This window comes from Alosa pseudoharengus, unplaced genomic scaffold (assembly GCF_046254945.1).
Source record: "Alosa pseudoharengus isolate Yale_2024_CS ecotype anadromous, Long Island Sound unplaced genomic scaffold, YU_APseudo_1.1 YU_APseudo_1.1_scf_16, whole genome shotgun sequence".
Lineage (NCBI taxonomy): Eukaryota > Metazoa > Chordata > Actinopteri > Clupeiformes > Clupeidae > Alosa > Alosa pseudoharengus.
Genome location: NW_027468630.1, coordinates 11414181 through 11428143, shown reverse-complemented (window position 1 = coordinate 11428143; position 13963 = coordinate 11414181). Strand labels below are relative to the sequence as shown.

General features: G+C 45.7%; 1 protein-coding gene across 2 annotated transcripts in view; it reads right to left on the bottom strand.

Annotated features, from left to right (window-relative positions):
- Positions 1-2751: 2751 nt before the first annotated feature.
- Positions 2752-13963, bottom strand: part of lrp4 (low density lipoprotein receptor-related protein 4) — an 88064-nt gene continuing 76852 nt past the window's right edge. The window contains exons 22-38 of one of the 2 annotated variants that reach the window (XM_076287005.1): positions 13076-13207; positions 12346-12486; positions 12172-12258; positions 11717-11888; positions 11379-11541; positions 10855-11080; positions 8815-9118; positions 8383-8601; positions 8150-8284; positions 7606-7714; positions 7103-7295; positions 6735-6848; positions 5534-5648; positions 5306-5364; positions 5101-5188; positions 4839-4980; positions 2752-3667 (exon numbers count right to left, since the gene is read on the bottom strand). In XM_076287005.1, the coding sequence (XP_076143120.1) occupies positions 3329-3667; positions 4839-4980; positions 5101-5188; positions 5306-5364; positions 5534-5648; positions 6735-6848; positions 7103-7295; positions 7606-7714; positions 8150-8284; positions 8383-8601; positions 8815-9118; positions 10855-11080; positions 11379-11541; positions 11717-11888; positions 12172-12258; positions 12346-12486; positions 13076-13207 (2738 nt within the window). In that variant the 3' untranslated portion in view covers positions 2752-3328. The remainder of the gene's footprint in view (positions 3668-4838; positions 4981-5100; positions 5189-5305; positions 5365-5533; positions 5649-6734; positions 6849-7102; positions 7296-7605; positions 7715-8149; positions 8285-8382; positions 8602-8814; positions 9119-10854; positions 11081-11378; positions 11542-11716; positions 11889-12171; positions 12259-12345; positions 12487-13075; positions 13208-13963) is intronic. The other variant, XM_076287006.1, reaches the window with a different exon arrangement.

Here is a 13963-nt window from a genome sequence, read left to right as displayed (position 1 = left end):
TTTTCGTTCCTCCATCAGCTTCTTTGTGTCAATGTGAGAATGGAGCATCACTGTACAAAGCTACACAGCAACATCATGTAGAGAGGGCCAAAGATGCTCTCAGTGTAAGTAAAATGTTCTCCAAACATTTTGGTCGGTAATGGCATGTAAAAGGTTGATACATTTTATACAAATAATTACGTTGTCATGCAATGCTGCATAAGAATAAATACTGTTTATCAAGCACACAGCCAAAAGTCTTGCATTACAAAGCATTTCAAGTGTAGCCTGTAATGACTATGATGACTACAGTTGCTGCTGAAGAACACTAACAAAACGTTATACGCAGGTTAACAACAAGAAAAAATAGACTTATATTTAGACAGTAGACTGAAGGCAGAGATGATGCGCCAAATTACTCAAATAGGTGGATATCTTTGTGTTTAGCATCACTACTTTGATCTAATTCCTTTTTAATGAGAAACATCCACCCAGAGGGTGATTTGCTGCAGATGAGGAGTTTACGGGGAATGTTAATTGGGCTCTGTAGTGTCAGCCTCACACAGCAGACCCTCATAAAACAGACAGAAGAAATGGGTCACAAACTCCTCTCGGTCGTAAGCAGTATGTGGAAAATGAGCGTGCGCCACTATTTGTTTAAATGCAAATGCAGTTTTATATTAAAAAGATAGCAAAGGTGTAATTCACTATAATCACACAACACAGCTTGTTAGTATTGCAACAGGGAGGTGGGATACATATACAGTCTTTTCATATTTACACATAAGTGACAACCAAACAAAGGAATTATAAATATCTCTTTCAGTTAACTTTACAACAGTTATATGTGACCAATAATTTGTAACATAAAAGAGCACTCTATTAAATAACTGGCATAAACCCTATCATTCACAAGGTTTGGAAACAAAGTGGTTAAATAATTCAGAAAAAATGTTCCTCTCCAGTGAGTAAAATTAATACAAACAAAATCAAAACAAATCATGAAATCCCTTTGTACAAAAGACTATACAATAAAATCAACACAATATCTTCAACACATACAAATGTTTTTTTTTTTGTTTGTTTGTTTAACTTCTCGTTATGATTTCTGTACAAGACTGACTGTTAGCAGTTTTTTAAATTTGTGAATAAAAAGCAAGCAGGTTAGGGTTGCTATTGAACAGAGCACTATCTGTTTCTCTGGGTGTTTGTATGCCAACCATCAGAGAGCTTAGGGGCAATTCCATGGAAAATTTACTTTTTGTCACATCCATAACACCAGTGAAATGCCTTGGCATTTGTATGATGTGAATGATAGCATTCATTTTTTGTGCATTTTTTCTCATTTACATTCTTCAGCCAAAAATAGCAAAAGCTCAAATTTCATGTAATCATTCACATCATACCATACCATCACATTTTACTGGCATTATGGATGTTACCAAAAATTTAATTTTCCATGGGTTTGCCCTTAGGTTAAGTAGCTGCCAAGACCATGAATTGGAGGCCTCAGTGCTGAGTATGTGTTTTAGCAGCGAATCAGCACAATGCTGAACTTGTTGAAGTTACTTCAAGATAACTGGTTTAGAGAACACCAACCCAGACCTGTTCACAACTCTCTACGCATATCCACAACAATTACAAAAAGTACAAAACAATGCACCATCAATGCATCAGATATATTCTTTTTCCTTAGAAATGAATGTCTCAATAAGTGATCAGTGGTATCATTTTAGACATGTACATAGCCCCATGAGTTTCACAGAAAGCTACAGTTAAAAACTACATATTACTAGAGTAGCCTACAGACACTGCAAGTGCGTGGTGCTTTACAGATTTTTGAGATGGTGGATCTAGGTCAAACCAAACGTAGAGGCAAAATGCAAAGAACACCTAATGACCTCTATGAAATATAAATAACTGAAAATATAAATGTTTGGCACTTATTCTTCATTGAGACTGCTTTCCCCGAGGACCAGTAATTGTTTCAGCTTTAATAAAATATTTCCCAAATCTCCCATTTCGTTCACGTACACCAACCACACAACACAAAAATTGAAAAACATGGTTAAAAGTTCGAGGACGAGCCCAGAGTTTCTTTTGAAGAGCAAAGAGATGAGGAAGGAGAAAAAGGCGATGTTTAAAAGATGTCCACACGCTGCTACCAGGGCTAGGTGAAGTAGTCTCTGATCATTCCTCTGCAGTATACATTATGTGTGGAGATAAAGACAGCACAGAGGCACTCTCTGAATAAGTAATCCCTCTGTCCTTTGGCACTGTCATAAAAACAGATATGTCCTAAGAATAGAAGCAGGCTTAAGAGTTCTTTCATTCTCTTCAATACTCCAGAAATTGACAGACCAACTCAAACATGTAAAAAAAAAAAAAAACAAGTTCATAAATAGAGTTTGCAAAAAAGACATGGCATGAAATGAGTGTCAACCGAGAGAGAGCAATGTTTGTTACATAGTCCACAAGCAGATACTTTTTGTTTTTTCGTTTTCAAAATGTTCAAAGAGAAAGCAATATAATACACAACAAAGCGCTGCTTGTTTTCAAGCAGGATTCTTCTTCCTGGAGGCTCCTGGGCTCCTAACGTGTCCATGATTTCTCTATCTCTCACGTCAAGTGTCCGCTTTTTAGCCATCCTTCAGAAAGCTTAAAAATGTAGTTCAGTCTTTTTGTCTGAAGGGGGCGACCTTGAGTCAGTTGAGGTTGAAGGGAAGGGTGGTTCTGGGGAGGGGAGGGAGGGGGTTCTGGGGAGGGGCGGGAGGGGGGTCTGGGTGGGGCAGGGTGGTGTTCTTATGGTAAGCAGGACGGAGGGCCAGCATATAAGGCCGGTTGGTCTCCAAGGAACAGCGGAAGATAGGTGTGTGTGTGTGTGTGTGTGTGTGTGTGTGTGTGTGTGTGTGTGTGTGTGTGTGTGTGTGTGTGAGAGAGTGTGAGAGTGTGAGAGTGTGAGAGTGTGAGTGTCTGTCTGAGTGGAAGTCTGTTAGCTTGTAAATTGCACAAGAATACTTGAGTATCTACCCTGCTTGGATGTGTACATAATGTGTATGTATGTATGTTTGTGTATGTGTTTCATTCTAAGCAGCGGAGGAATACGAACGTGTGTAAAAGAGGCTTGATATGCGTCTCTGTGTATGTGTATCTGTGTGTGTTTGTTGTACTGATAGGTTCCATTTGCATCAGTCAATATACAATGAGAAATGGAGGGCTTTGCGACTGACTGACTGACAGGTTAAGATTGTATGATTGGGAGAAGACCCAAATGCGTATGTGTTCTCGTAAGCATGTATGTTCCGGCGTGTTGGGCCTGACGACGATGATGTTGACGATGACCACTGCGTCAGACCTCGCTCTCGGTGGAGGGCTTGCGGTTGGGGGCCCAGCCCGTGTCGGGGAGGTGGGTGGAGGCGTGGCGCTGAGGGGTGGTGGCGGGGACGGTGTTGATGCTGGAGCACTCCGACTGCTCCTCCTGCAGCAGCTGCTCCGTCTCCCCGTCGTCCAGCGAGGCGCTGCTGGCCTGCAGCGAGACGGTGTCGGTGCGCATGCAGGCGTGCAGGCCGCCGCCGCGGCACACCTTCAGCTGCTTCAGGTCCTCCCAGTACAGCTCCTCCCCCGAGAGCAGGCACACGCCCTCCACGATGCGGATCTTCTCCTTGGTGTAGTTGTTGTCGCAGACGCCCTGCGGGAGGAGGAGGAGGAGGAGGAGGAGGAGCAGAAGGAGGAGGAGGAGCAGGAGGAGGAGGAAGAGGTGGAGGAGCAGAAGGAGGAGGAGGAGGTGGAGGAGGAGGAAGAGGAGGAGGAGAACACGGGAGGGGGAGAGGAAGACGAGGTTAGGACGAGGCGAGGAGGCACAAAGATTCACTCCAACATCCAGAGGGGAACAACGGCAAACAGAAATAAAATCAAAATCACTGACACTGCATTTCCCACGGCCGTGTTAGGCAGAGTATGTATTCAGCACAGCACTCAAATGATCACACTGCAAACATGCTGATTTTCTTTTTCCAAACTGTAATTTTCTTATAAAAGTTAAGTATTCTCTCAAGGTGTGTAAAATAAAAAGAACTCCTAAAACCTTTTGAATTTAATAGCATATTTTTTTCTGTTCCAACATTTCTAAGTGGATGATTGCAGCGTTGTAGACTTAGAGGCAAAAGGAAAGATAAATGATAGGTGGAAGGGATATGCAACAGAGAGTTGATATATTTAACTTGATCACAACCAACCTTCCACACATACACACACACACACACACACACACACACACGTTCATGCACACACACAAATTAGCCAATAGTCATTATAGGTGTAAAACTGCATGCAGCGTGGCCAGATAGGTGCTAAACATCTCTCTGTGGATTGTGTGGAGCTGAATTAAATAAGTGTAGAGTTAATGCTCAGCAACATGAATGGTTGTTCATGCATTTCCTCTACCTCCTCAGTGGCTTTGGTGCAAAAGAAAACAGGTCAAAAGATAAAGGGAGAGAGGGAGTTGTAAGGATGAGACAGCTGCAGTGAGGGAGAACAGAAAACAAAACGGAGATGAGCAAGAACATGGAATGTTTATGTGCTTTTACAAATTATATAATACTTTTTTTGTTGTTATTATATAATCTATATATTATATAATCTATTACACAGCCAAACAAACAGGGGCTAATGGATCTTGTCATGACCATACCATACCACCCCACAACATAGCTAACTAGTTCTTCATGTTGAGTTTGGGAAGCATTAGCCAATGGATTCATTAGATTGCATCCATTAAGACGGTCTTTCATGTTTCAGTGTCATGGTCTGGCCACTCACAACAAGACAAGTCACAACTTTGTGTGAACTAGAAACTGTACCTCTTTTTTGTATCGCAGCTGGTTGTAAATGGGTGGTTTCTGGGTGGTCTCTATTTTGACCTCTTGTGTTGATGTCCTGTATGAGGGGTTGCTATAGGTCAGGTTGCTCACTCCTGGGTCAGCAAACTTGGACTTTTTATGCCTAGATAAAATACAATACAAAGAACGTAAGAATAAACATCTTTTGTTAGTTCAGTGTTTATTACCAAAATCCAGATATTTACATGTGCAAGGTTTATGTACTGCCTTTAATAGTCCTCACCTGTATATAATGAATGCGGCTATGAGTATCAGAATGGCCAGGATGGTAAGAGCCCCTCCAATGACATAGCTGATATGGAGTCCCTCACCTTTAAGACAAGGCATTAGTTAGCCAACACCATACCAGCAAACATCAACAAAATGACCTAATGTGCCATGTAAGATTTGCACCATGGGGTTTTAAAAGCAGTCGAGTTTCTGTTTACCATGAGGAGCGGTCACCACGTTACTGCATCCCTCCACACTCAGGCTCTTATCAGTGCAGCTGTTTGGGGGGAGAGAGGGAGTGAGTGAGCATGAGAGGACTTGGTGTGAGTGCTCATGGAACCACTTTAATCATTCAGCAATTGCAGTTTGCAAAAACAGGGCATTGGGACTTTGTTCCCAGCTAGAATAAATAAATCACCAACAGTTCTGAACAGCAGTTTCCTTACTTGACCACTGGAGGTCCTCGTTGGGGCTTCTCTGTGGGGAGCTTGGGGTTCTTGTTGGGCGCACGTGTGCTAGGGTTGCCACCACCACTAGGGGCTGCAGGCACATATCCTGAGACTGAAGCACAGATACCAACCGTAAAGGTGAATGAATGCATTATATATATATAAATCTTTTTTCAAACTCATTTTGAGCTTTTCACACCTCATTACGACCTTGCTCCACATCAGTCATTCGCACTACCCCTCTCGCACTTCTCTCGGGGAGCGTTCAGAGCACCATACTTCATCCTCTGGCTTTTTCTGCTTGAGGCTTTCAACTCTCTGAGTCTTAATAGAGTTGATTGCACTGGTGGGGCTCTCTGCCTCTAAGTGATACTAAAGAGGCTTTAAAGAGCCAAGGACGGCAGCTGTGCATTTCCTTCATGTCTTGTGCATAAGTACCAGTAATCAACGGTAAGCAAAAATCATCAGGTAAATTTTTTCAGGATTGAACAGTGCGGTCTGCTAGGCTTTGACCTCAGTCATACCAAAATAGAAAATAGAATGTAAATGCACTATATACAGAACATAATATGTCTTATTCAACAACCTTCAGGCAAAAAGTTCGGATTAATAAGTTACTCTGCTGCATCAGCCATCTCCAGAGTGTGGCCTTGATTCATGATGCATGAACTCAAAGCAAAGCTACATCTATAATGCCCATCACCTGCGCTGTTCACCTTGCTTACCTCTCCCCAGCCCCCGGCGAACCTAGGAGAGCAGAGTCAGACAAGCTCAGGGCATAAAGTAAGGAAGATCTCTCTGCCCGAAGTTATCTGATATTTCCAAAGCTACAACATAATGATCCATTTCCAAATCTTAAACAGCCTGGCCCACCTCTGAATTCTGCCATATGGCATGAGAACATTAAGCCCTGCGGGCACCATGGTTACAAAACCAGCAGGGTAACAGATCCACTGTGCCCTGACACTGGCACATACGGCCTTTTTGATGGTGATTTCTGGCTCTCGGGGCCCGTTCTGATTTCTCTCTCACTGGGCTCTACCTCTCCAACTGGTGTAAGTGGACAGCAGTATGCAGCCAACACTGGAGCAGATCGGCCACAGGCCAATATCAACTCTGTGCCAGATTGGTGCCAGAGCTGGGCCAGATCTGTGCCAGAGCCAGTGCGTGTGGGCTGGTAATGGTCCGTCATACTTACTGGTTGAGCAGGGCCTGTCGTCTGGCTCATCAGGGCAGGCACACACAAAGCTGTTGGTCTTGGCGAAGCACAGGTGTGTGCAGCCGCCGTTATTTACTCCGCAGTGATTGGTGCCTACGGATGGGAGAGCAGGAGAGTGGTCAGACACACGGACTGAAACTAGACCCGGCACATATTGGGAGGGGAGGAGGGATACACGTCACATAGTTTGAGGGGAAAAAAAAGAGTAGATTTCAAGTCGAAAGACCAAGGCTACCAGAGAAAGAGAATCACACACAAAGATGGTGGACTTCCAGGGAAATGGAAAGGCTTTAACACAAAGAGCACTATGACCTTGAGAGATGACCCAAAGGCCCCCTTGCTCTTACCACTCTGCCTCTGGGGCGACACCACGATGATGTCCATCAGGCCCTCTACGTTGGCCAGCACCGTCTCCTTACTGCGGCCCGAGTGCTTATCTATGCGCTGGATGGACTTGGTCTGCCAGTCCGTCCAGTATATCCAGCGGTCTTGCTGTGAGATGCGGGAGAAAGGAGTTAGTGGGGAGGAGACCGGCTTCAACTGGGAAGAAGGGAGGAAAAAAAAGAGGAGAGAACAAAAAAAAGAGGGAGGGAGGGAGGGGGAGAACAGGGGATGGGTAAGGACAGGGAAGGACAACAGGAGGAAAGAGGAGAGGGGGAAGGAGGAAGAAAATGAACGTCAGAGATGGAGGGAACACAGCGAAAAAGGTATAGTGCGTTAATGAATGGATGAGAGGATGGCACAGACTGGGTGAGTGGATGAGTGAGGGAGTAACTGAAGCGGAGGGTTTAAGGAGGAGTGGATTAGACATTTAAGGGTGGGGACAGTGAAGTGACCCCTGGATAGGTACCTGTGTGAGAGCGAAGGGGTGGGACACAGGGGTGACCAGGATCTGCCGGAGATTTCCATTCAGGTCAGAGCTCTCGATCCTATCCAGGTGAGCGTCCACCCAGAAGATCCTGCAGACACAGGGAGTATAGGGAACACTTGGCATGCTTCCTCTGGGAGTATAGGGAACACTTGGCATGCTTCCTCAGGGAGTATAGGGAACACTTGAGACACAGGGAGTATAGGGAACACTTGAAACACAGGGAGTATAGGGAACACTTTGCATGCTTCCTCCATGTGCAATTGCTTTCAAATATTGACAGATTAACAGGACAGATTAACGGCTACTTAAATTTAACAGGACTGGACAGATTAACATTTACTAAAGTTTCATTACCATATTAAATAGCACTTATTCTTAGTTAAATATCCCTCAGACTAATTTTCTGTGAGCTACAGATGAATTCTCTTACATTCTGAACGAGAAGACGACATAGACTGCAATTATGAAACTGTAAATTATTTCATTCTGCACTGTTGCACTCATTCTTGATCATTTTAATTACCTGCGTGTGTCGTAATCTAGTGTCAGGCCATTTGGCCAGCCCAGGTCAGTGTTGATGAGGACTTTTCGGTCTGATCCGTCCAGGTATGCCCGCTCTATCTTTGCAATGTGTCCCCAGTCAGTCCAGAACAAATACCTGGCAAATAGCACAAAGGAATCGGCATGAGATTTCTGCTACGGTCACGTCAACACAATGTGAAACAGACATGAGTGTCTCTGCATCAGTCTCCTCACCCTTTGCTGGGGAACACCGCGATTGCCCTGGGCTCATCCAAGCTGTTGTTGATCAGAACCTTCCTCGCGGTGCCATCCAGACGGGCCACCTCAATCGTGTTGCGGCCAGTGTCTGTCCAGTACATGTTGCGGGCCACCCAGTCCACAGCCAGACCGTCTGTCGTCTTCAGCCCCTGGCTAATCACCGTCTCCATACCAGTTCCGTCCAAATTGGACCGCCTGCAGAGACGCATAAAGCACAGCAATGTGAAGCTACAGAGATACACACACACGTTCAGTCACTAGTGCTTCAGTTGCTATACGGTATACATGAGATTGCTACATGTTGTGCTAATCTCCAGCTAAATTGTGATGTTATATTCATTCATGGAAAGGCAGTATCCTCACTGAGAGCATGCGCGTGGGTGTGCAGTATGTGTGGTCAAGCCTTACCTGATGACGTCCAGCGAGACGTCGGTGTAGTAAAGTTTGCCATCGACGCTGTCGTAGTCCAGGGATATGACGTTGTGCAGCTCGGGCACAGGCACGTGCACGTCCGTGTGGTCACTCGTGTCCAGGGAGATGCGCCGCACGCTGACGCGGTTGGAGAACAGCAGGTAGGTCTCCGGGCTGTTGTCACACGAACGGCCGTCTGGCTTGAGCAGGATGCCGGTGGGGCAGGCGCAGGAGGTGCCGTTGGGCCGAGGCAAGCAGAGATGAGAGCAGCCCCCATTCCTCCGACTACACTTATTGAAGCCTATGGACGGGACGTTAAATCACATCAGTACGAGTGCAGACTGGGAGTCCCTGACACAGTAATCAATCATGTTGTAATAATGAAATACTGTATGCTAAAATCTCCCAAAAACTAAAATAACACATGTTACAGAGTAATTATTTAAGCTGTAATATCCTTCCTTCCATAGAAACCACACATTCAACCACACTGTAAATTCCCTTTAAATTGGGCAAAGAGTAAGTGGTTCCTGTATTATAGCAATGACACTCAACAATATAGAATAGTGTCCAAACATCCATGTGTAGCCACATGAACTTATAACTTCTGGGTCATGGTGACTCAAGACACAGAGGCACATTGTTCTCCGAGATGTTTATGTCAATGGATTTAGCAGATGAGAGAGAGGGAGAGAGAGAGCAAGCAAGAGCAACAGAGAGAAAATGATTCAATTCTGGTGTGGGAAACAGAGACATAAAAATTGTTTCCAGACAATCTGCCTCTACTCTTCTGATTATACAGCCCTCTTCTCTTGGCACGGCTGAGTCTCGAGTAAAAAGAGCGAGAGGAAAAAAAAAAGGTCTAATTTGAAACACAGCGTGTCCTGTGTAAGACCACAATGACAATAATATGCCATCCCCCTTACCCTCCCCTCTCCCCCAGCATGTGACTTATTGCTAACAAGGAATGCTGACGGGCCTGCGTCCAAAGGGAACCAATTTGTTCCCGCAATCACGTTACGTTCAACTGCCTTGAAGATGACCAGCTCGATAGGGCTTGGGGGGTGGGGGGGACTGTCAGAACGAGCCCAATCCCGGGGACATGACCCGTGAAAATGCCCTAAAGCACATTAAGAAGACAAGGGCATGTGCTCAGAGAGACATGGCTCTAAAATGTTGTGCGTGTATGGCTCAGTGTTGAGGGTTTGCCGGGAGACAAAGTCCAGTTGTGGTTTGTAAAACGGGAGTGTTTAAGAGGAGGTCCCACTGCGAGAGGTCAAACTCACGAGGGACATTAGAGTTCCTGCAGAAGGAAATGGGAAGGAGGACTGAACACTGTCCTCAGATTGCTTCTGTGGTCATTTTTTATGTTTCAGTAAAATTACGAGACAGAATTCCACAGCACTGGCCAAGCGGTCTCACAAGAGCAGGGACTGCAGTTCGAGGAAAAGCCGTTAAAAATGAGAACACATTTAAGCCCCTAGATGGCAGTGTTGCACTACAGTCGACAAACAAGTCAGGCCATCTCTAGACATTGCAGACCATCTCTGCAACATCACTGCCCATTTGAGCAAATAGAAATTCTAAGATGTACAGTACATTTTACCTGAAAGACCAAATAGTCTTTTCAGTGTTCAAACATAATAATATTTCTTGCAATCGGGTCTGTCCGCTGCTCTATCTGTCGCTCTGACCCTGTGTGAATTGGCTCACAGCTCAGAAACTACTGGTCTGATTGACTTCAGATTTTCTCGATCCTCCTACTTGATAATCCAGATAAGGATCTGGATGCTGGAATGTTTCTCACTTTCTTTAACCTGCCAAGATAGGAGTGAGGGTCTGCATTCACCAAACTGTTTTTGTTTTATGAAAAATTGCCATCAGCCATCCTGAATATATCTCACACTCACACACTCTTCTTCTGACAGTTCACACTGAGACTAAAATAGAACCCAAAAATCAGGCCAAAACACCATTTCAACACGTTATGTAAAAGACGAATCACAATCCTAATTCCTATTGGCAGCGATCACTCACCTAGAGGCCTCTCACGGTCCACAGCCTGGATGTCCATGAGTCCGGGCAGGTTGGACCTGACAGTGATGGTGTTGGTGCCAGTGGTCTTGTCCGCTCTCTGGATGCTGCGGCTCTGCCAGTCGGTCCAGTAGATATGCGGGCCGAGGAGGGTCAGCCCGTACGGATGCTGGACCGGCGAGACCAGGATGCGACGGTTGAGGCCGTTGAGGTCGGCCACCTCAATGCGCTGAGAAGAAGAAAAAAAAAAACAGATCCATCTGAATCACTGACACAACATTATCTGCAGTTGGAATCCCATCTTTTTCTCCCTAACTCCTTCTATGCGTGGTATTCTTTCTTGGAAGGTTGAAAAAGGTCTTTCTGTTTCTCATTATCAGTATGTCTGTCAGGAGTTTTGGAACAGGCTCCATTTCTGCTGGAACCCTCGGTGTGCTGCTGGGGTTTTCCAGACGTCAGTGTGTGAGGGGCACGTCATCCCCCCTCGTTTGTTTTCAGCACAAACTGCCTCCTGTTGGGCGTCTTACCTCAGTGTGGGCGTCGGCCCATAGGAGCTGAGAGCCGGCCTTGTCTATGGCCAGTCCGTTAGGCCATCCCAGGTTGTTACTGATGAGAACCACTCGGTCAGAGCCGTCCATCCCAGACCTCTCCAGCTTAGCGTGCTCCCCCCAGTCAGTCCAGTACATGTACCTGAAGAAGTGGAGAAGAGACGAATCCCACTCAGTTGGTCAGTTACAGTCGTACATGGAGTTTAGAAGAATGAAGACGTAGTAAAGGACCTAGTGAGGGAAACATCAGCATCTCTGAATCTATATGAGAATCTGACGCTGCTGATGCTGCTGGAGGGTGGAAGTAAGGAACTCACCCCATCTCGTGGTAGAGAGCGATAGCACGAGGACTATCCAGGTTCTGCCACACCAGGACTTTACGCATGGAGCCGTCCAGATTAGCCACTTCGATGCGATTGGTGCCGGTGTCTGTCCAATAAATCTTGCGGCCCAGGGAGTCCACAGCCAGCCCATCCGTCGTCATGAGCCCTGAGGTGGACACTCTTGTCAGACTCAGTGCATTCATCATGATTATGTTTGTTTTATTCAACTTTGCGGGAGTAAATGACAAAGACGCTAGTCATTTGTTTAGATTAAGAGTGCACAACGACATTCCCTCATTATCCCCCTTCCCTGTGTGTCTGTAAAATAATCTAATTTTTCAAAATTGCTTTCAGACAAATGCCATTATAATCGACTTGCTTTAAATTATAACAGCGGGGGACATAATTATAGCAGACAAGCTTTTCATCAGGGGGCCTTTCTCTCTCACCAGTTGCAATGATGTCCTCGTGGGCTGTCCCGTTGATGTTGGCTCTGCTGATTTTCTTCAGTGTGCTGTCTGACCAATACACTTTACCTGGAACAAAGGACATTTGACTTTAATCGGTCTCTAAAACAAAACAAAATCTGAGCATGTCAGACTGCTTGAATCTGGGTCACCTACCCTCTTTAGGGTCCACCCCAATTGCAATGGTGTTCTTCATGGAGCCGTTGACAGCCAGGACCACATCGGCAAAGTAGGGGATGTCCAGAGAGACCATACGGATATCGGTGCGTCGGGCAAAGATAAGGAAGCTGCTCATTCCTGCAAGGACAAAAGGGAAGGCTCACATCAACAGCAGATATTTCCAATAGTTTTGCTTAAGGTGGAATGTCCAGAGCAACTGTGCTTGATAAAGCACGCCAAATGTCCTGGAGGACAATGAAGCAAGGTGACCAAGATACACTTTATCACCTTGTTTGAACTGAAAAAAAAAAAGGATTAAGCAACAAATGCACATTCATAATGTCACAGTGCATTATACAAGCCACAGACAGCTGAGGACTGGTCCACTGGTGGAAGAATTGCAGGCATCAAAGGGGTGCCCAGGATCACTACTTAACCCTCAGAGATCCAGGGAGAATGCATGGGGGTTGGATTTCAAAGAGCCTGCCGTGTTCTTTCAGCGAAGGCAATAAGGTAGGCTATGGAAAATACTCCTGTGTTACTCTCTAGAGTTCAAAACACAGCTGGCAGCCAGGTCAAAGGTCAATGGAACATATTTGCACGATGGCAGAGGTGTGTGCATCCTATTATCAGTCAGTGATTCAGTGTCATTCTGGAAAATCATATGTTAAACCAATCAGCTAGGATTTCTCATGGGATTACGGACATGTCGTTTTTGAGCACTTACCGTGTGCACAGGTCTTGCCATCCACCTGGAGGTTGATGCCAGTGGGACAGGCACAACTGGAGCCTTTAGGAGGGGGAGCCAGGAGGCAGAGGTGACTACAGCCTCCATTATTCACAGAGCACGGGGTCCGCACTACACCACAGAGGAGAGACGTGGACAAATAGGAGAGATTGGTCAATAAACAAACAAACAAACAGCACATACAAAACAAACAGGACAGAGATCCTGCAGCTGATGGACTATACACAGCACACCACAGTAGCACAGGCAGCTCTTAAAAGTGTATTTTGGGTCTGTGTTCATAAGCGTGGCATAAGTGCCCCTGCATAGTACTATGGGTCAACCCGTCAAACCTCCCTTACATGGAACTAGTTCTCCATCTGCGGAGAGGGGTTGTGGGGAGGGCAGTGAGCGACTGAGGCAGCCAAATGTCACAACAACTCTCGACCAGCGGGCCCCCAGGGCCGGAGAGGGACCCCATACATCACAGAGATCAGGCTGGTATGAGCCCGTAGGTGTTTTCTACCACCATCTCACAGGCCTGGCCTGGGATCAGTTTACCCTAACCCTAATCCCCTGAGTGAAAAGGCCCAACACTGGATACCACAGAGGGGTAGATTAGTCCAGCTCCTTGTCATGACATAGCCAGGAGGTGATGAGGTCACTTAGAAAAGGAAATATGCTCACGCATGCCAAACTGTTTATCTGTTACATATAAGTAAGCCTGCACACGCACACACACACACACACACACACACACAAGCAGTGCAAATATGTATACACATACACATTCACATAAACATTACTTCCTACGCAAACTCAATCTTGCAGCCCTTGGCTACTCAAACTCAAGTGCTGTGAGTGTGTAACGACTGCTGTGCTTTTCAT